Source organism: Triturus cristatus, chromosome 3_1 (genome assembly GCF_964204655.1).
Source record: "Triturus cristatus chromosome 3_1, aTriCri1.1, whole genome shotgun sequence".
Lineage (NCBI taxonomy): Eukaryota > Metazoa > Chordata > Amphibia > Caudata > Salamandridae > Triturus > Triturus cristatus.
The window spans coordinates 631,157,881-631,181,636 of NC_140583.1; the positions used below are offsets into that span (position 1 = coordinate 631,157,881).

Sequence of the window (23,756 nt, forward strand, 5' to 3'; positions counted from 1 at the left end):
AGCCTCAAAAAGGGATAACCTGTGGTGGATACAATCTTGCAGGAATAAAAAGGTCTAGTGGCCCGGCTTTCTTGAAAACATTCTAATACGGAATCAGCCTTCTCGCTAAACCGTTGAGACCAACTGAACAGCATGTCCACTAAAGAGGCCTGCATGGCTCTAGAGAAAACTGTAGCTCACATCCAAGCATGCTGCCGAAGCCCAAACTAGTGACAAATGCTCTGCCCAAGCAGTCAGTAGTGTTCAGTCCGGATGTGGAATACTGACCATCCTGGTTGATTTGAGTCGAATTGCCGGAAATTCCTCAGGTACAGTCGGCAAGATCTCCTCAACTATGTCCCATAAAGCAGAGTATATCTCCCCAGCAAGCAGCTGTATTGACTGACTGGATGGCTAAACTGGCCGAATAAAACATCCTTTAACTCTGTCAGGAGGAGCTGTTAAAAAAACTGGGCTGGTGGCTGATTGAACCACCAAACTCTTGGGTGGAGAGTGCTGCATTCTGATCACCTGGCAGAGGTCTGTGGCATCTGGCAACTTGACTGTTTACTGGAGGACAGGAACCAGGTTTAGACAGGTGCCCATAAGAGTGTACGTCAGGGCTTCATTAAAGGGACATAATGATTCCAACTAAGTTTGTCCTGTTTGCAAAGCCTCAGTAAATACTTTGATTTTGAAGTTTATAGTTGGCAGTTTTAAGTCCAGAACCTCCTATTTACGTCTCATTACCACAGCAAACGAGGCATACCAGTGGCACAATAAAACCCAGTATCCAGGGATTCATCTAACCCACTGGCAACCTGAAAATTAATTTATAAATTGTCATGATAATGCTGGGGATAATACTTCCCATCATCACCACTGTCATCCTCGAAAGCTGCCTGGCTCTGATCGGAGTCCAAACCGAAAACTTGCTGGAGCGCAGGGGAGCGGCTTCGAAAAAATGGCATGGCTCGGTTTGAGTTGGCTTGAACTAGGGGCAGGTGCATCGGTACAGCATCGAGACGATACCTTGTACGGGGCTGAGATGGATTCGGCTTGAAGTCAGAGAGGACACAAGGAACGTAGTCATCCTCCAGAGGATTCCGTGAGGGTCTCAATGTCACAGGGACAGGAGTGGATTCAATACTGGAATGGAATTCAGCTCAAGTTTCATAGAGGAACCCAAAGTGAGTTCCAGAGGCACAGTTGGTGCTGACTGGAGGTTTCTGCAGAGGCAACAAGAACTCTCAGAAAGTCTCAATCTCTTGCAATGTCAACAATACACCTGGAAACTCGGGGTGCATCGGATTAATTTGCAGAATCATCACTTTGGCAGGGGACCAAGAGCAAGAACGTGATCCACATTGACAACCTCACAGCTTTTCAGGTTGAGAGCAGTGGGTCTAGGAAAAATCTCACTTGGTTTCTTGTGCTTCTACTTTGATTTCAACTTACGGGAAAGCTTGGACCTTGACAACGACTTGTCACAGAACTGTGCTCGAGAACAGGAGCAGATCCGCGCCCTCAACTTCGAGTGGGAGTGGTTCTTCCAAGATTGGTTTCGGTGTTCGGCATTATACAGCTTTTCGTTCCCAGATCGCCTTTGGTTTCATTAGAGCTCACTCTTTGCAGGACTTGAATTATGCGCTAAACCAAAACACCAGAGGCAGACTGCGTAGGGATCTGTAAAAGACATTTGTTTGCAACAGTCCCTACATGGCTTAAACCCTATAATTTTAGGAGGGGGCATATGTCAATTACATATTGGGAAAAACATAAAACATGTCAACTGACTCAGTTGGGAGCCACCTCTGTATCTGTGTATGAAGGCACTGAAAGAAAGGAACTGACATAAGCTTCACAGGGGTGGCATTTATTTGTAGCCATGTTTGTCACTTCCAGGCTGGGGTGAATTCAGGGCGAAGCCGCAATATGCCACAGGCACATGGGAGCAATGCTGTATAAATCTTCTAGCTCCGGTCTAGTGCCTGGCAATATTCTATAGGTGTGGAATCTGCAGTTAGAAGCATCCATCAGAAAAGGCCATACAATGTTTACTGAGTATGAGCTTCAAAGATACAGGGAGGCAGGGAACAAGAAAAGAAAAGAGATAGGAAAAAAGAGAGACCTACAAGGAGATAGAAGGAGTTGTTAAGAAGATTTTTGTGAAGCTTGATGAAAATCAGACCGTATTATGAACCATGGTAGATAAACAAATTACTTACTATCGGTAACACTCTTTAACCCTCATTACAAGGGTTCAGAGCTAAATTCTGATCCCTGTGCAAACCACACAAAAAGCTGACTACATACACTCGATGATTCTTGGAAACATCTATTTAAAAGCTTGAAGGCCTTTTGAGGTCCAACCAATTGAGCCTCTCCTGCTTTTTCAATGAGCGAGGGGGAGCAAAGAACACTGGTAGAGTATTGGTTTGCCCAACGTGGAAGGGAGTCAAGATTTAGGGCAATAAGGCTGCCTAAGACCTCAGCACCAATGTGTCTAGGAAAGAGGGGGTGTAAGGCAATGGCACTAATAGTGCTTGTAGGTCACTCATGACGTACCGACGTAACCACAATGAGAAAAACAATTTTTATGGTCAGGAGTCCCGACGAACAGTTGTGCATTAGTTTGAAGGGAGTACACATAAGAAATGCTAAGGCCAAGTTAAGATTTTACTGTGCCAATACAAACAGCGTGGGAGGAAACATGTGTCAAACCTGTTCGGAAATGACTTGTTTTGTATTGTCACCCCCAAGTTTTTGGATTGATGCTGCTGGTTTTTCGACTCTGACCTCAGAGCCACTGACCTGACCCCAAAAACATGTATGTTACATTGGCTATACCCAATTGGCATAGACTAACTTACCTGTAAGTTCCTAGTATGTGGTAGCCAGGGCATGTAAGTTAGAGAGTCAATTCAATTCAATTCAATTCAATAATTCTTTATTCGGTGGTTAAAAACCATCATAAAAGATTACACATATATACAATTAAAATAATATTAAATCATTATACAAGAACATTGACTGAATCTATGTACATAAGATAATTCATTATTCACAATAAAGCCGCCATGAGAGCTTAATCGAGATGACGAGTGGGGGATCCTGAAGGATTCACGAGTAATTCTATCCTCTGGTTACCCTTAATCTTAGTGCAAATTTCAAGAAACTAATAACAGAACACAATGTTAACGGGTCACTATCCCTTTATAGATAGGTCAGTGCCTCTTTGGCTCGAGTGAACCTGGCCTTTTTTTAAATTTCCTTTAAAAATCTACATCTTGGAATTGCATATAGAGGACATAGAAGTACAAAATGATGGGTGTCCTGCGGAGACTTATTGTCGCAGCCGCAGGCACCCTTCTGCTCAATTGAATGACTAAAACCAGCTGGATCAGCTAACAGGTATGGTAAAAAATTGAGCCTAAAACGTGACATTAAAAACCTTTCTTGAGCATTATACACGACACAAAGATACGGTTCCATCCCATCAGTGGTTTCAAGCCTACTGTGAACACTCACTGAGGGTTTGACCCCTTCCACTGTAAATCTAACAAGAGATCTTTGGTCCAGGAAAATTCTCTTGAGATTAAGCTTATCCTGTGAATTAATCCCTGAAGGGTTTGAGTAAAACTCCTTGCAGCCCATATTTTCCAAACTAGTTTTAACATACATGAGCCATGGTATATTCAAGCTTTTATCTCTCCCAAGGCAATCTTTTAGGATCTGCCTACTCAACACGGCTTCCGGGTTAATCCAGATTTTTAACCAGGCCAGGATTGGTCTAAATTTAATCAGATCCTCTAAGTAAGGTCTTCCTAGTTCTCTATGGGCTATAACGGCTGGGGTCCAATTAGGGACTTTCAATATTGAGCGAAAGATTTTATTTTCCTCCCTTTGCAATAAGTCAAGATTTATAAAACCCCACACTTCTGAGCCGTACATGGCTTTGGGCAGCACGTTGAGCCATAAAGGTTCATTGATTGTTCCGGGCACCATCGACCAACTCTCCTCCCAATTTGCCACACCTTTCCTGTACCAGAGGGGCAAATTTCAAAGACTCATCAAAGAGCACGCCTAAGTACGAAAAAGATTGCACCCTTTCTAGTGTATGTTTCCCAATTCTATATAGGAAGCTAGTCCGTGGTTTGTGACCTGCTGTCATTACATAAGATTTTTTTAAATTGACAGACAGATCTAGTGCCTCCATGAATTTAACAAACCCGTCAATTAGAGTCTGCAAACTTTTTGGGGTGCGCGCCAAGAGGACCGCATCGTCTGCGTACAGCAGCACCGGGATGTTACGTGTTCCGACCCTTGGGCAGTCTGTTTTTAGGTTGATCAGGGACTGTTCTAAGTTGTTAATATATAACGAGAATAAAAAAGGGGCCAATATGCAGCCTTGCCTGACACCGCTAGTACATCTAAAAGACTCGGTCAGCCCCCCTTCCATGTTGCAACGTACTCTGGCAGATGTCTCTCTATGCAATTCCCTCAAAGTACAGATTATACCTGGGTCAATTCCCAAATGATTCATCATCGCCCACAGCTTGTTCCTGTTAACATGGTCAAATGCAGCGGCCAAGTCCATAAACCCCAGGTAAATGGCTTCGTTACTGGTTTTGGTGTACTTGGCGACCAACATATAGAGGTTCAAGCATTGGTCACTAGTGGACCTGACGGTCCGGAAACCGTACTGAACGTCCGAGATGATGTTATTATCCTCGGCCCATTCAGTCAGTCGATTCAAAATAACTCTTCCTAGAATTTTAGCTGTGACATCTATCAGGGAGATTGGGCGATAACATTGGAGGTTATCTCTGTTACCCTTTTTAAAAATCGGTACTATAATGGCCAGCGACCAAGACCGAGGCAGACCTACCAAAATGGCCGCATTTATTACTCTGGTTAAGATGGGGGCCCATAATTCCACATCACTCAAAAACAGGTCCTGGGGGGTCCCATCTGGGCCCGGGGCTTTATTTTTAGTTAGTCCCTCGATGCCCAAGACAATTTCTTTCAGGGTGAACTCCAGTACCTGTCCCTGCATGGCCACCCTCCTCTCCTCTATCCTGTCTACCTCCCCGTGGTTATAAAGGCCCTCAAAGTGGGCTGTCCACTGTTCCGGTAGGATGTTTGTGGCAACCTCTGGTGCGTTTTTATCTTGAAAACACAGAGTATTTATTATTCTCCAAAATTCCGTTATATCCCTTTTTTCGGAGGCCTCCCTCAAGGCCGCCCACGCTTCCCCCTGCAGAGCTACTTTCCTTCTTTTTAGCTCCTTCCTATAATTTAGTCTGCTCGTGTGGACTTTTGTTGGGTCCCTGGGTTTACTACTAAGGGCTTTTTTTAACTCCCTCAGGGCTCGTGTGCAGTCCCCATCAAACCATCGCGGAGAATTCGAGTTGTTTTTTTTTGGCGCATTAGTCCACAATAGCCCTTCCACCAGGTTAGTTATTTGGCCAAATACGTGTGTTAAGCGGGCCCCTTCGACAGAGAGATCTAAACACTCATCAATGAGTGATTTACCTTTTTCCATTAGGGATCGGTAAAATCTTTCCCCGTCTAGTTTCGCCCACCTAAGTCTTCTACCTTGGTCCGTCACTCTATGGGAGATACCCCCGGCTGAGCTAGACTTTTGTTTTGCCAGGTACAAGAACTCCATGACCAAGGGATTGTGGTCGCTAAAGGGGCTCCACTCAATTCCTACTTCAGTGATCCGGTGCTTTAAACATCTAGAAGCGAGGATAAAATCTATGTAAGAAGAGCACCCTCTCCCTTTAAAAGTGGGGGGGAGAGTGCCATCTAACCCCAGTGGTATCATATCAATCGTGTGTTCCAAATCGTAAGATTGAAGGAGCTTTCCCAGTTCTGTGCCACTCGGTGAGTGGCTAAAATGGGGACCTCTTTTCACTGGGCATTGTGACCAACTCGCATTAATCGGAAACAATGAGGGGCATAAGTGGCAGTTCAGATCACCCACTACTAATGTCAATGGGGCCAAGGCGCCGTTAACAGGTGCCAGCTCTTGGCTCAATCTGGAGTCTAGTTCCCCCAGGATAGGGATGTCATTTCCTGGAGGGCCAGTGTTATACACATTAAACAGCACTAGCCTTGACCCTTTGTTTCTAAACCTCAGGGCCTGGATATTCCAAGCGAACCAGTCCACACTGGACCATTTACCTTGTATTTTTAGGTCTACATACATGGACAAACCTCCCTTGGCTCGACCTGAGGAGGATTTTTGTGCTGGGATGAAAAAACATTTGTATCCAGCCAGGTGAAATTGGGAATTGTCTGTTACCCAGGTTTCTTGCAGGCAGATTATATGGAAATGGACCATGTATTGCCGCCATTCCACATTATCAAATTTACCTGCAAGACCTGCTATGTTCCATGAAATGATTCTCAGTCCCTCTTCCACTCCGTTATCAGGCCCTGGCCTGGTCACACCTTGAAAAATGTTAGGCAACCCATCTTGGTTCCTATGCGGTAGCCTCTGCAAATCCTTGCCCTGCTGTGTTGGATTTGGGACTATAGCTCCTAGTCCTAGGGATACATACGGGCGTCCCTCGGCAGTGGAATTAGAGGCTTCCGGAGTGTTTACTAGGTTCCTGCACCTGTCCCCCTCTGGTGTTGCCTGACTACCCTCTTTGGCCAAAAAAAGAGTGCGTGGGGTCCCCCCTCTGTTTTTTGAGCCTCCCCCTATCATTGCATCCGGGTCAAAATTTTTGTAATCTTTGACAGCCGGCTTTACCGGGGTATATGGGGCAATTAGTCAGTCATTCTCATCTAGGGACCTTAGTGGGCTGAACCTGTTTACCCAGCTTGGGTGTCCACCTTCCCAGATCCCAGCCATTCCTCGTATACCATTTGGGACCCTATTTGAGGTCAAGTATGAACCCTCCCCGCTTCTCCGTGTGTAATACTGTCCCTCATAGGTTTCCTGCTGCCTTGAATAAAAGTAACTGAGTGACAGCGGCTTTATATCACTCACACGCCCAGGTGGCCCCTGTCTGATGATATGCTCAAACACCCCCCTATCCCTGAAGTTGGCAATAATACAATTGCCTTCTATATTTTTGGGTCTACGTCCTATCCAGTTCACTCTCCTGACCAATAGTATTTCCCCATCTTGATTAGGTGCTAGTGGTCTATTTTGAGTCAACTAATGGATGAGTTTATTTTTTAGCTCCTGGTGTGTTTCCCTCTGATCGTGTTTTAATTCCGGGACCCCAGCAAACACTACCACAAGCGGACATGGCTCAGGTGGCAAGTTTATAGTGGGAAGTACATTGAAGGGGTTTGATGTGGGAGCCCTCTCTTCTTTGTGTGCTATTCGTGTTATAGGATCCACAGAGAGTTGGGATAGCCTGTCCAGTTGTTGCACGCCTGGACCATTAGTAGTGTGCGTTCCCCTATCTCTTGGGTCAGTGATCTTCTCCCCTTGTGGTTGAAAGGCCGGGGCTTTATGGGTCTGTGCAGTTGTTATATGTGCGACCCCTTTCTTACTAATGTTAGAGAGTCACCGTGAGAGTGGTTCTGTCATGTTAGGATTGGTCAGAATGGTGCATCTTAGGACAGGCAGATGCCACGCTTCTCAGGAAGCTGTCATCAGGAGAGAGGAAACATGGTAGCCCATTGGCTACAAAATGCATCCTACCCTGCGGGCCTTTTTATGAGCATACATAGGGCACCCCTGGAACTCAGAACTCAGATGTCAACTGGTCTGGAAGAAGGAATGAAGAAGGACTGTACTGCTGCACAGTGGAACTGGCAGAGAGGGGCTGCACCAATGTCGACTGTACCTGCTGAACCTGGTGGCTAGCAAAGAAGAGGGACTGTGGCTGCTGTGTCCTGCTCAGTGAGAAGTCCTCTCTGGAGCCCAGCCAAAGCAAACACCAAGGGTCAGCTGTTTGACCTCCAGTTCACAGCACATGGCCACAATAGCGAGAAGCCTGCTGGGGTAAGTTGGTAGCCCGGAATCTTCAGACCGACCGCCAACCACCAACTGCTGCCATGCAGCACCAGAGACCAGGACCCGACACACAAACTTGCACTTGAGTTTGCTGAGCCTGGGAGAGTAGTCGGAGAGTAGCGTGGTCGCCCAGAAGCTGAGTTATCGCCCAAGGAAAGATAGTGATACCGGGCAACTGGTAGCCAAGTGGCAAACGGGACTTCTACCAGGACTGAGAGGATTTTGAGGTACCTCGACCCTGTGACCAGGACTGCCTTACCCTCTTTGTAGACCGAGGAGTAGCTGCAGGAAGACCCCTGTCGACCTCATCGACTCCACAGCATCCTTGATCATCTTCAGTATCCCCTGCATCAGAACCACTGTCATAGCAAACTGCTGCAATCGATAAAAGATAACTGTTTCTGAGCACCGTGCTAGTCCCTCTGACTGGCTCCCAACTGAAGTTGGTCGTCTAAAGTGGCTGTAAGTGACCGCAATACAACTTGCCCAACTTTTTGTTGAAAAATTTACTAAGTGTCAAATTTATTGAATTTGCCAACCCTAGTTCGCGGTTGAGTGAATTGCTTTGATTTACTGTACCATGTAAATGTTATATCTACGGAACCCTCCAGAGGATCTTTCTCATTGTGGTGACTAACAATATATAAACACACAATCTATTTTCAAATATTGGTGTCGCATTTTGTGAGTGTCTTGTTGATTTAGTCAACAATTGTTTTAGTGCTGTTTAAATGCTTTACACTTGTTCCTTTGTGTAAGCCTTGCTGTTCAGAGCCAGAGCTACCGTGGGTTGAGATGTAGGTTTGATAAACAAAATCTACTGGTCCTAAAGAGATTGGTATATTACATAGTGAGGTCGCACAACCACATCATATAATACAACCCATTTCCTCACAAAACCTTTAATGTACCTCATCACAATAGGTGATCGAAACAAGGACGGTTTGTCTGCCAAATGTAGGTAGGCCAAAAGGATCCGCAAATAACATAGTACCCACTGCAAGGTCTTGCAGGGATATAGACAAAGGGGCACATGCATCAAACTCCTCAGTTGCAATTACCAAATAGCGATTTTTAAGGAATCGCTATTTGGTAGTCGCAAGTGCCTATGCATGAAGGAATCGCAATAAAATTTGCGATTCCTCAACATTAGCTAATAGCGATTCAGAAATTGCAAATCGCCTCTTAGCTAATGTGACTCCATTCATTCCTATGGGCCTACAGGCCCATAGAAATTAATGGTAATGCTTTCGCAAATTGCGATTAACAAATTGGTAATCGCAAATTGCGAATCCACATCCAAGGGTGCCCGGGGCCTAAGGCCCCCCTGAAGCACCCCCCAAAAAAAGGTAAGTGTGCACATGTGAATCATACAGATGCCCTAAGGGCATGTGTGCGCTACATGGCATTTTGAAAATGCATCTTCGTGCATTTTTCAAAGCATGAACAAATTACCATCAACTTGAAGTTGATGGTAATTAGCGTTTCCTAAATGCACAGTTCGAATTTAGGAAAGGCTACATGCATCGGCAAATAGGGATTCGAAAAATTGTGATTTCCTACATGCATTTGCACTTTAGGTAATCGCAAAAATTGAGATTACCTAAATTGCGAATGACAAAAAGTGCATGCATCTGAAAAGGCCTTTTTCTATTCACAAACAGCCCGTTTGAAAAAGGAAAAAGGCATGATACATGTGCCCAAATGACATAAAAGGATATCAGACAGCTTCACCTGTAAAGGGTCTGTCTATATGTTGAGCATTGCACCAGGTCACAAATTTATCCAAGCAACCAGCACTGTCTTGCAAAAGGTGATAAACCCACGTTGAAATCAAGGTATGAGGCATCATCAGTGTAATGAGGGGAGAGAAAGCCATCCTTCTCACCATCATCATCAATATTGTGGAGTGCACTCTTATCTGGCACAGGCTGGGTTGCTTCTCGCTAATCCGAGTGCTGAGAAAGATCCTCCCTTTCTTGCCTAACTCTGCTAGAACGCAGGTTGTGAGATGCGTAATTCTCAACAGACTTGATTATTGCAAATCTCTATATCTGGGTGCGCCTAACACCCTTATCGGGAAGCCGTACAGAATACAGGCCATTGCAGCAAAACTCGCTTTAAATAGGCAGCGAGGGACCTCAACCACATTAGCCTTGCGAGATTTGCATTGGCTGCTGCTCCACCAGCGAATTCAATTCAAAGCTCTATGCACTGTCTTTAGGGCAGCTCATGGAATGGGCCCTAAGAACCTGCAAAGAAAATTCAGCTGGTATTCTCCAACTAGAAACCTTTGTTCTGCTTCTGCATTTCTGATGAATGTAGTCAGGTTAAGGCGGTCCAGAACAGGTGGCAGATCCTTCTCTGCCGTTGCTTCTCTGCTATGGAACACTCTCCCTTTGGATCTACGTCAGGTCCAAAGTCTTATGGATTTCAGGAAAAAGTTGAAAACGTTTTTATTCCCTAGGCTGGAGTAATATTTCCCTCTGATATTATCTCTCTTTCCTCCCTTCCTGTGTAACACCTCGGCTGCCCCTATTAACTTCTGGTGGGGACTCTCCTTTTTAAGCGCCAGGATACCCGTCGGGTGATAGAGCGCTATATAAGCACCTCATTACATTACATTACCTGTCTCTATCACATGTATTACATATATATGATTTTTCATCAGATCAAATTTATTATATTTTTTTCCCCGAAATATCTCATATTCCATATTTGTTAGTTGAAAAACAGCATTCATGATTGAATAGCCTACAAATACATTTCAACAATGTTTTCTACGTATTGTGACATGGCAGTTAGGGCAAAGATAGATATACATTTTTTCCATTTCTATAAAAACAAAGTATCACCATTACGAAGAAACTACCCTCATAACCAATCCTCTCACTCTAGCTTCCATTCGGACACAAACACTACCATACTAGACACTCATACTAACGTCCCAGCAAACTACACACACATGAGAGAAAGCCTTAGCAGAAATACAGGTTGAATTGTTATCCGCTGTGGTGTTGTGGGCTGGGATCTGCTTTCCAACAATAGGTCAACATATGTTTCGGTGTGGGTTTATGATCCCACCTATCACCTTCTTCAGGACTGCCCAACAATAATATAGTAACATCCTGAGGTGGGTATGGAGGGAAGAATTACAGTTTCCACAAATAGCCCCAGGTACTTAGATGCGCTCATCCATATAAGTAATATCCAGATTCAGAGGCATGGCCTCAATTCTATTGGAGTATGTTTTCACCCTCAACTGCGTCTCTACGCTTAATTTCCTTTGTGGGGTTCTAACTAAGTTAGAATCGTAAGTTAGAGTCTCCTGTCTCCAATACCTTTGCAGACTTTTTGCCAGAGAAAGAGAAACCGAATTGTGAACGTCAACAGGACACCCATTATCTAAACCAGGAGTCTGCCAATCTGAACTAATCCCTAAGAATGTTGGCACTTACATCATATACGATTCTAACTTAGCTTTGCTTCCTAGTCTCAAATCATTTCCAGTGCATAAGGGCGCACTTATCATACAACTCTGAATGATGTCTCAAGCTCAGGCATCCAGAACCCACCTCGTTAAGATGGGTAGCCGACATCTGCTTTATCCAGTTGCAGCACAGCTTGAATTTTGTCGTTTGCGGTGGGGGCATGTAAAGTGTGCAGGTTGGCAATAATCCGATAGGAAATGCTCCAAGTACTCAAGATAAGTTTTATTTCAGTCAAGAAGTGGAAGTCACAGGAGTGAGTCCCTCCTCAGCAAAGATCAAGGTGCATTTGACAGTAGATGCATTCTGAACTCGTTAACGAGAAACTGCCACATGATCCATACATTTAATAACAAACATGTTATGACTAGCGCATACCACGCTAGAACTATGTTGTACGACAAGCATTGTTATGCATAGTAATGAACATGGAAGCGCCACTATGAGTTGTGAATGTGAGAGCATCAAGAAAACGTAATGCACATAAAAATCTCTAAGTGACACAAAAACCCATTATAGCACCATAGAAAGAGAGGCTCTTGCTTGGTCATGGGCAGTGGAGAAATTAAAAACCTTTATATGGGGTACCTCTTTTGACATTTATATGCTCCAAGTATTCAAGATAAGTTTTATTTCAGTCAAGAAGTGAAATGACGGGAGTGCGTCCCTCCTCAGCGAAGATCAGAATGCATTTGACAGTAGATGCATTCTGAACTCGTTAAGGAGAAACTGCTACACGAGTCATACATTTAATAACAAACATGTTATGTATGACTAGTGCATGCCACGCTAGAACTATGTTGTACGACATGCATTGTTAGGCATAGTAATGAACATTTAAGCGCCACTATGAGAAGGGGCTGTGAGAGCATCATTACAGGACATTTTACCTGACACATTATATGAAGTTTGGAAGTCATCTGAAAACTGACAAATTCAGATCCACTCTCTGAAGCTTGGAAGCGCTGGATCCATGCCAAAAGGTTCAGAAATAAAGTAACTGACATCAGTGTTCAGGTGGGGCCTATCTGCCGCTCCGCTCTATCACTTCCATGGCAGTATGGAACCAACGAGGAGCCGCAAGGCACCACATAACAAAGTGCAGGAGCACTATTTTAAAAAAAACTCTGATCTGGCGCCAGGAAACAGGGTAAGGTGAGGAATCAGCGTTGTAAGTATCCATCAGAAACGCAGATACTTGTGCAAATAAATATGCAGATTAAATGGAACATCAAGCTATATGTACAGCGTCTTTCATTTACATGAACAACATGAACTCTAAATTTAGGAATGTTATAGAAGCAATTAAAATGTTTGATGATAGGCTTTCTTTTTCTATCCCTAGGAAGTCAAACCAGTTTACTTCTATAAAAGAACATGGCAATTATATCAAACAGTTCAGGACATGAAATAGGAATGATATATTACGATAATTCAACAATCCATTACGATATATTTGCAAACAGTCTCAATTTTCCTTTTCCCACCACATTTATTTATTAAGTAAGGACTCAATGTAATAAACCTTTTCACCCTCGTAAAGCCTGTGGTTGGCAAAAATGAGAAGTCCAAATGTAAAAAGGCCATACTGCTAGTCGAAAATGACTTTTCGACTTGGAAAATACCCTTTACAACTGATTGTGACTCAGTAAGGATGGGGTGTGAAGGGCATTCCACCTCCTTCGATCGAATTGCAATGGACTGTATCAGTGGTTAGCAAACAGAGTCGTAAACCACGGATCTGATACCGACGTCACAAAGAGTATGGGCTCCCATCTGCAAACTGAAACCTGTTCTGCTGGGAAAGCTACCACCTAGTAAGTGTTGATTTTACATTGAGGGTGCAGACAGTGGTGAAGTGGACTTTTGCATACTACTTCAATGTCATTCACTGGATGACAATTTTTTATTAGATCTGGTTAGGACAGCATTAGTCATATGGCAGAAATCACATGGCAAGGGAAAAGAGACTACAGAGTGTTCACTGTTGAATCAAGCATTTATACATTTTGTACTGTGTGTTTACATTGGCGAGGAGGATAAAAAAGTAGTTCCTATCCCCATAGCAGTACGTTTTACAAGTTTCTTTATTTTTGCATAGTTAACTAAAACCATTGCAATATTAACACTTAGGGGCTGATTCCGATCCGGGTCGGAAAGCTCTCCGCCCGAGTCGGATCCGGAGTGTTTTCCGACCGAGCCGGACCCCTACAGTCCGACCGAGCGAGTACGATGCGCACGTATGCTGTCGGATTCGGTTCGGTCGGACTCCCATAGAAGTCAATGGGAGCCGGTCGTATGACGCGTACATGGGCTCCCATTGACTGAATGGGTACGTCTCGAACAAGTGCGCCCCCTACAGTGGGTACGCGTCGGTGCCACCCGCACCGTACATGCCTGTGTTGGGGAGAACAACAGGTCTCCCCCTGTGTCCGAGTCGTAGGGCTGCGGATGTCAGGGGGTCTGACGCGGACCCCCAAAGTCCGACTCCGGGAGCTTTTGCGAGCCGGACACTCCCGCTTACACAGGCTGTCCGACACGTGCATCGTACTGGCTCGGTTGTAAATCGCATCCATTGCATGCCACGGTTAGCTTCCGTCCGGGACGTACGGAGCGGTTCGGACACGGAAACGACTCGGTCGGTGAATTTCATGTAGCTCGCATCGTACTTGCTCGCTCGTACAGCTGTACGAGTCGGCCGGAAAACACGCGTACCGCTCGTAGTTTTTCCGGCCGAACCCGATTTGGTGCCCTTCCGACCGAGATTGGAATCGGCCCCTTAAAAGAGTAAAAGTTTAGCCAAACATTCAATGTAATTTCATCCACCTTTGCAACTTTTTTAAGCACAGTAATTACAAAACGAAAATCTTCTAGTAAAACCAGTTAAAACCAAGAGGTAGGGAAGGTTCCTTACAGTCTAAAATCAGAATTAATAATGGTGGTATTAATAAATATCCTTAATTCGCTGTGTACTACAGTCACAGATATTTTGCTCCAGCCGTGCTTGCTCATTGACTGAAATTGTATTATGTATATTGTACAGATTTTCTGGACTTCTTGCGAATTGTCCATTATAGTGCAGGTGGTCTGTCCTTGGTGTAGTCTGACAAAGGTCTCTGCCTGTCTTCAAGACGACCTGCAGTGTCATAGCGTTGTGATTGATATTTCAAGTTTTTGGTATTGTGGGCATTTTTTGTTCTGCCAATATAAGGAATTTTCTAAATCTGCAATTCAATTCAAATTCAGTTCAAGTAGAGAACTTCCCTTAAGCAAATGTTGCCGGGAACACTTCCTACGACATCCACAGTAGGGAACACAGTAACAACTACATCTAATACAACAGAAGGGAAAACAAGTAACGACAATGGCAAGATGCTGCATGCCTGGGAAGGGAGGCATGAGCACCGCGCAAACGCGCCCTCCGGTCACGCAAGGGAAAAGGGTCAAAGAGGCTTTGATGTTGAAGTACATCAAAGTGAACAACACTGTCAAGTTAATAAGAACAGGTACGAAATCGGCCTCCAAAGCCCAGAAACGTCCAATAGAGCATCGCCCAAACTATAGCCCAGAAGCTCAGTCTCAAACTCCACACACAGCTATTACCACCTTGTTTTTCTGATGGATAACTATAACCATAGATTCATCACCTTACAAACAGATATCACAGTAGCTCCTCCTAAAAGGTGTAGGGGCTGTGGAGTGGACTTACACCAGGAGGATAGAGAGAGCAAAAAAGGCGCTTACTGCGGATTGATTGTGGAGACAGCAATGCCTGGTCAAGGAGTATGTGGACAGATGCAGCAGCCTGGCAGATTTCCAACACCAGAACACCTCTGGCCAATATTGTTGTGGTGGACTTGGCTCCGGTGGCCCACAGGGTTTTCTTTTTGGACAGGGCACAGCATGTTTTGATGCATATGACGTTCCACCAGGACAGGATACGCTACTGTATCACCTTTCCCTTTTTGCCCCGGCAAAACCCACAAAGAGCTGTGTTTTCAATGCATAACCTCTTGAGTGCTTTATGTAAAAGATGAGGGCTCTCTTTAATTACAGCCAGTCAAACCTCTCCTTATTGTTAGAGGGATTCATTTGAGAGAAGAAAGCAGGGATAATAATAGAATGCCTTATAGGGTTGGGTGACATGGCTTTCAGTAGAAATGAAGCACGGGTCTGTAACACCAATATTTCATGGAAAGAAGGTGTTATATGGAGGATGCACGAACAGTGTCCGCAGCTCACTGACAGGGTGGGCAGAAATAACTGGAATGAGAAAAACCATCAGCAATGTCCGCAAGCAGCTGCTTTAGGCTAGAAATGTGCGCACATCAGGAACATGACGACCAATTTAAGTACCCACTGAGGTATAATGAAAAGCGCAGGTGGAAACATGAATGAGGGTCCATCACAACTGGTGACTTTAATAATGAAGATTGGGCAGGCAAATGCAGAAAGGATCAACAAATAATCTTTTACGGTACACACTGCAAAGCCATGCTGGGCTAAGGATAAAATAAACAACAAAGCCTCAGATAAGTTGGACTGTAGACAATCAACATGATAATTTCTGTACCAGGTAAAAAACTTTGCAGAACCACCAGAATAAATAGATTTAGTAGATGGATATCTAGCTGCAAGAATAACAACCACAAATTTAGCTGGTGAATTGGACTGTTCGGGTGCCACTATTCAATCTTCACCCATGGAGTTGTAGGTTGTGGAGGCTTGGTTGTAGGACGTTGCCCTGTTGTTGAGGCACCAGGTTCTCTCCTAGAGGTAGGTGAATCAGAGGGAAAAATGCTTGGACTCAACATCTCTGGGTCTTACACTCACCTAGTCCAGTCTAAAACAGTCAGGATAACCTGAGCCTGGTCTGTCCTGCTCCTCTTCAAAACTTGTGGCAGGAGAAGCAAGGGTCGGAAGCATCCCACCGCAAGCGTAATGTGTTTCCTGAGGAACCCCTTAATGGAAACTCTTGTGCACAATAATCACACCACTATCTGTGCTCGCCCTACCAGGAAAAGATGTCTTGCACTATGTGAGGATTTACATGTATTATATGGTATGGCAGTGCAGCTCTACCGTGGAATACACTCGCAAAAACTGTCTTTGGTCCAGTCAGGCTCGTCTGCATAACTTTAAGCTCAACCCTTGGTAGCTATGGCTTCGAGTGGCAAGGCTTGAACGAAGGACCTAGTGTAATGCATTTAACAGTGCCAAGCCATGAAATAAGAAAGCAATGCAACACGAAAGAAACACAACACCGATTTATAAAATTAGATTATATTTTTATGAATTTTTAGTGTCCTTGATGAGCAAAATCCACTAGAAGGTTCCAGAGATACAGGTTTGTAAAGGTTTTATCACTTTTCAATTCAACAGCAAACATGCACTGGCCAATCAAAAGTTGGTAAACTTTCTGAAAGTTGGTAAAAGTAAGTTTGTCTACTCTAGCCTGGCTTGGCCAACCAAATTCCACAGGGAGAAGGACTGGGGAGGGTGGTGGGGCTATAGGGAGAATGGGGGTAGACATGGACAGTTGCCTGGCCCCCAGAGTGGTTTCCAGTCCAGTTTCAAACTTTATAGCACAACCGCCACAGGCTTTCATGGAGTGGTCCTGATGCTGAAGATCCAGGATGAAAAGATGCTCAAAGATGCTCCGGTTGCTGTGCTATCAACAGGGGTGCCTTTGTGGTGATTCCTCGGTCCATGGGTCCAGAGGTTGGGGTCCCTCAATGTCCTCTTTGAGACCACAGAAGGCCAGTTGCAGCTGGGCATCCACAGCAGTCCTAGCAAAATCCATTAGTAGGGGCTGGTGTTCCTTTTGGGTGACCAATCTGCACTCGGATATCACTCCTGGGTCCAGAGAACTCAGGTGCAACTTTTGGTCATCGAGGGTTTGTCTCTTAGGGCGCCTGCTGCAACAGCAAGCAGCAAATCTTATGCTGTGGCTAGTAACTTCCCGATGTGGGCTACTGAGCTGTACTGACCCTGGCAAGGGCTCCAGTGGATCAGCCCATGGCTACTTTGAGTCACTCCTTTGGTCTGGGGCTGGGGCAAGACTTTTCCCCAAGCCAGGAGCCACAGACACAGTCGTCTCTTCGCTAGCCCAAGGTGCAGCAGGTGCAGTCCAGCAGATGGTGCAGCCTCTCTTTGTGCAGTCCAATGGGGCAGCAGGGCAGTCCTTATTCGGTCCTTTGTTCCAGTTCTGATGTGATTTGAGGTTCAGAGTGCCATAGTTATCCCAGGAAAGTGCCCTGAGGTGACAACGCGGTCACTAGTCAATGGGCTACCAGGTCCACTCCCTCTTAGTGATGACTTTCAGGCAATCTGTGGCACCCAACAAGCCCAGAGTGCACCATTCTGCCAACTCCCAAGATTTTCACACTCTTCCTCAGCTGTTATGAGCTTTCTAACCCCTCCCAGAAGGTGGCTACCTAGGGGATACATGACCATTGGAAAACTGTTTTGGAGACTGGTCTTCCCTCTCTGTCTCCATCTACCAGCATGTCTACCTGAACAAAGAGCAGCCCCTCTGGAGCGTTAGCGCCATTTTCTCATCAAAGGCAGCTTTACCTTTAATGCTTGCCTTTTGGGCTAACAACCCGAGTGGCTTCCTGCAAGGAGGAGGTGACACCTCTGCCTGCAGCGGGCTGCTATTGTTTCCAAGCCTGGGAGGCATTCACACTACTCTCCAGGCAGGTAGAATGCTATGTGTTGGCCAGGCCCGTGTGAGGCTACTGGACCAGCTAGGTCACAGAGTGGCAACTTTTTAAAAGTTGCATTACTTTAATAGTGACATTAAATTCGCCCTAGGTATCGGGTCGGGTTTAATGCCACGATTAACTTGTTAGTTTACAGTACCAAGTTAGGTAGTCCTATTAAGAATTTAGCGAGGCTGAGGTGCCAGCTGGTAGCCCTGTATTAGCCACTAACTTTTCCATAGCAAAATGACAACTTGAGGAAATTTGCTGCAAGGAACATACATATTCTACTTCATAATATACAGTTCTTTTGCATTGGGGCTCTATAGGCCTTCCTTAGGGGAGACTTGTATATATTGTTAAGATAATGGCACAGTCGAACTGCCAGTGTGACAACTGACCTTCCAGTATGCAATGGCAAGCTGGGAGCCATTTTGCACTTGTCACACACAGGGTGGCACAATCAGTGCTGTGCTACTGCCCTGGGTGGACACTCTGTCTTACATTCCCTTGGTACGCTGTATACCATATATTAGGGACTTGTAAATAAGGCAGTCCTTGAAAATTGGGGAAAGCCAATTCGACATATACTTTGCAATGGGTTACAACATTGGCACTGAGGTCTAGTTAACAGTCCTGGGTGCACTCTCAGAGTCGAAAACCAAGCAGTTAGTAGTCCAAATGGGGGCAAAATCTCAGGGGAAACATGCAAAAAGCCTTTTTCCTTACACACTACCTCTGGGTGGACACACCTTAGTGATATACCAACTGTCATCTGCTTAAATCGTCCACCCTGACATTCAGCAATCCATCTAAATGGTTTATCATCAGGGAAAAACCATGAAGCTCCGGCCATCTGTAAAGATGCAATACCTCCTGGCATATGGTCCACAGCCCCACACTACCCTGTTTGCTGCAGTACCACATGGCAGTTGTATTGTCTGTTAATACCTAAGCTCACTTATTTCTCTTGATGGATGGGAGGAAGGCAAGCAAACAGGAATGGCGCGAGGTTCTACAAGATTGAAATTGAGTTTCTTCTCTACCAGGGACCAGATACCTCTAATCTCCACTTCTACCAGATGACCGCTCTGACTGAGAGATGATGCAATCATCCCTGATGCATGCTCTGTATGGGTAGGGAGAATGGTTTGCCGCAGGAAGATGTTCAAAGCCGAAAATCTACATTGTCCTTAGTCCAGTGTCTTGCTTGGGCACCAAAAATAGTGGCAGTAGCACCTCATGCCTCTCACCCATCTCTGAGACCTTCTCTATGGCCTCTTTGGACAGTAATGACTGAACATCCTGTGGAAGAATTAAGGTAAGCTTGGCTGGAGTCTAAAACACAAACGTGCAATATGAGAGAGTTTGGGTATGAAGAGGAGGGCATAACCTTGTTGGATAATTTGCAGTACCCACTGATCTCAAGTAATAGTATGCCAGCAGGACGTCAAAATCAGATTCTGCCCCCTATGGGTCATGCCTGACCAATGGAGAGAGAATCAAAGCGACTTGGAAACAGCGACAGAAGGTGAAGAGGAAGAAGATGATTGCTGCTCTAGGTGGTGTCCTCAGCCTCCACTGTGCCCTCTTCATCCGCAAAAAGCCTCTGTTGGCTGTAGCAGGGGGCTGCCTTAGGTGGTAGGCAAGACCTCAAGAGTATCATTTTAATTGTCATTATTGTTGATGGAACTGAAGCGTAGTGTAATAAACCCTAAGGAGAGGACCACAACACTATTGTCTTTAAGGCACTACAAAGCAGAGTCAGCCTGTCTCCGAAAATCCTCAAGCAGATAATTGGCAAATGCATATATGGATGCATGCCTGCATGGCACTGGAGAATCTCGCATGACGCTGTAAGGTCACCAACATGGAAACTGATCTGCCTAGCAAGTAAGTCGTGTCCAGCCCACATCGGATTGTGAACTTAGCTGCATCTCTCCTGTCAGCAATAGCTTAGGAGAGTATCGCCTGGGTCTCCTCCAGGACCATAGGCAGCACCTGTGTAAACAAATCCCAGACTGAATGGGAGTAACAGCTCAAAAGGCACGCATTGCTCACTAACCGCAGTGCCAGGCTGGTGGAAGAAGACATTTTCTTGCTCAAAGTGTCCAGAGTGTTGGATTCCCTATCTGGTGGGGTGGTAGGAAATGCACCAGGATTTACTCGGGAAGTGGAGGCTTGGACCACCAAGCACTCCAGGGTGGGGTGCGCGTGAGGAAATTGAGGCCCACTGGAGCGGGGCGATGGCGGCGGGCATTTGTCCTATTTACAGGAACCCCTGTGCAGGGCTTGGACCAGCCCCATTGTAGGTTGTTCAAGAGGGCTTCAATAAATGGAAGAAGTGGTGCAGATGGGGTCTTTCGGTTGAATCACCTCTGTTAAGGCGTGTATCTTTACAGACACTTAGAGGCAGAGAATTTAATAGTTGAGTGCCTTGTACTTGGAAATCTCTCGCTCCCCCCACCCTATTTGGCTCTGACCGAAAGGCCAAAATCGCACCCAGACCCACTAACACCCCCACATGACTGCCCCCACTGTTTATATACTGGCAAGTTTAAGTCACTCCATCCTTGCAGCATAATCAAACAAAGGTAAATAAAGGAAGGTCCAAAGATGTAAAGGAGCTAAAGTCGACAAATTGACAAAGATATCTATAAGCACTTATAGTGAGGTACATTGGCACAGTTAAGACTCGGACATGAATAATGGAGTAAGTAGCCTGGGATGTTTCAAGGCAGGGCTGAGAAGCAGTGCCTTAGATGTATGTGTGTCCTAGACTTGCACATGCCTGAGAGAGAGAGACCCACTGACACACTCTCTCTCGTACACACAAAATGAGCACGATTGCTTACCGTTTGCGTGTTCTTTTACTTGCAAGTATTCACCAAGATCTCCCAACAAAACCCACAGAATTACCAAACCGTACAGTAGAAAAACAAGCGACCAGATGCTGCTCGTGTGTCAGTTGTCTCCTAAAGTGTTCCTGCACCGAGCAGCCAGAAGAGATAATAACTATTAGTAAATCTAAGTTCTCTGCCGTCTCCAGCTGTGCCTCCTGCATTTACATACAGATAGAGCGGCTATATGTTTTAATATGTATGGGCTACATACTTCCAGCCCGGCCTAGGCGCAGGGAGAAGGAGGGGCGGCCATGGTGGAATCAGCAGGAGATAATGAAGTGGCCCAGATAGGGAATTAGCAGGCATTGATCTCGAGCAGGCGCCGCTTCCGCCTGACCCGCTTGCTTCACTATGCAGAGATTCCATTAAATAGAGCTCAGAAATGGGAGCCTCGGAAACGAGCAAGATGTGCACAGGGAGGTGAGCTATAGGGAGGGCGAGCGAAACCAAGCGAACATGCCAACATATGCACCACGTGAGAAACACCTCTGGGGAGCATTCGGAGACCCAGTATTATATATACATATAAGATTCAGACGGACACAAACCTACCAACGTGTCCATGTGATGACACCGAGGAGCAATCAGAGACATTTTGTCAGGGCTATATAACACAACTTAACAAACAAACATGGAAACCTATGAGACACGCAACCCGCCAACATACACACCAGTGTGTGATGGCACCTCAAGGACCAATTAAATACACGGCCGTTCTGCATAACACACCTAAACAAACATGGAACTTTCAGACACACAAACTACAAATATACTTAATGGCCTCTATATTGGGCCTAACGCTCAAACTCACAAATTTAGACAAACACACACTCTCTCTCTCTCTCTCTCTCCCTCCCTCTCTTTCTCTCTTTCTGTATGTTGCACGATTTGAGCTACTATGAGGTTGCCATATTCCATATTATCATTTTTGTCCAGGCTTCCATGGTTGTGACTGTTCTCAGGAGAGGCCTAGAACTTGCGACAAATAAACCAAGCAACAGAGAAGCAAATATGCACCTGTTTACATTCATAAACTGGGAAAGGAGATACGTTAACATAGAACTGTGTGTGATCAGGTACTGAGATTAAACCACAGATTGGTGAACCCTAGACACACAAAAACCTTTAAGTCCAGAACCAACCAAAAGTTACTTAGGGTAACTGATGTTTAAAGAGCCTCTGACGAGAAATCAAAAACAAAGGAAATCTCAAACACGCATAAATCTACCAACATCTACAGGCACGTGACGTGTGTGACTGATCAGCAGCGAAAACCAAAGACTACCTACATATTATTAAGGGAGCACTGAGCAGCTTTCAGAGACGAGGCAAGCTCAGAGACACATGAACCTACCAACATACATAAAAGCATTGTTTGTAGCAGGACCAGGAGTGCGACACAGAGAAACGTGGCTAAGTACACACAGGTCTGTAACAAGGGGACTGTGAGGAGCAGCACGAGGTACATGAATCTCGGAGACACAAACCATCTGACAAACACTTACCTGTTCGAAACAATTACGAAACACAGGAGCATATCAACACGAACAGGACTACATGACATGGGGTGATTACCCCCCATTTGAATCTCGAGAGCCGTACAAACACAGAAACCTATCTAAATATATAACTCAGCATGCGGGATGGGCCCTCCAGGAACACTGAAACATAGGTATTTGGATGTGGAATGTGGCTACCACTCAGACAAATGGGCATATCCGGTAATGCGCCTACAATCGTGCAAGGTGTCCGAGACACGCTGATACCTTTAAATATACATCGAACGTGTTTGTTGGACCTTGGAGAAGCAGCCTCAAAGCAATTGCCTTGCAGTTAGTAAAGAAAATGCACCAACATGCAACATTTGGAAAATATTTCCCAAAGAGAAGAGGAATAGAGCTCTCCTGCCCCCAGGTACTTTGTATTTCCAGTGATGTATGAGGCAAAGGTAATTTAGTTTAATTTTCCATAATGACCTCATTTTGTACAGCTTGTCGTTACACGATGAAAAAGGCGTATTACGCAAGATTTGCTAGAATGGCGCTATAACTGATTAAACTGCCATTGCCACAATAAGTAATGCTAGCAGCCGTACTTTTGTTGTGGCAGCTCTTTCCAACGTACTTTTATGGCGCCATTTTCCACCAGCTAACTCCAATAACGGAAGCAGACTTACCATTAACTCTTCTGGTGCTGGTCTTTCCTTCGGCAGCTTCCTCATGCTGTGGATGGCAAGAACATACACTTAACACAACGTCTCAACCGGCCCGCCCATACATCTAAATGCGTAAACACAATCCTCTCAACGTGACCAACCTACATTTCCATCACACAGGTCAGTCTCCTAGAATTTACTTAGCAGTTTGAAACCTCAATAGTCAAAAACTTGCTAGAGAGCTCATATTTGGGGAAAAGAACTTTACAACTTTCAGCCAACGAACAAAAAATGGAGAACAGATCACAACATACTCATATGACAATTAATGGCATGGCAGTGCAGAACGTGCATATTGCATGGAAAGTGGTAATGGAAACATGTATTTAAGTTTCAGAGAAATACACTTTCAACCACAATGAAACCATTCTAACCACTCCTATGCAAGCCATTCAGGGACGACATTTCTAAGAGGGCAAATAACAGTGTACCTGACGAACAAGTGACTTACCTTTGGGTTATTCACTTTCTGGTGAATAC

The 23,756-nt window shown here is 45.1% G+C and overlaps 1 protein-coding gene across 2 annotated transcripts in view; it reads right to left on the reverse strand.

Moving 5' to 3' along the window:
* The window catches only part of MAP2K5 (mitogen-activated protein kinase kinase 5), a 1,189,932-nt gene that overhangs the window by 24,218 nt on the left and 1,141,958 nt on the right, over window positions 1–23,756 (reverse strand). For both annotated transcript variants that reach the window (XM_085644598.1, XM_085644597.1), the window contains one exon: window positions 23,238–23,283. In XM_085644598.1, coding sequence (XP_085500724.1) covers window positions 23,238–23,283 — 46 coding nt within the window. The remainder of the gene's footprint in view (window positions 1–23,237; window positions 23,284–23,756) is intronic.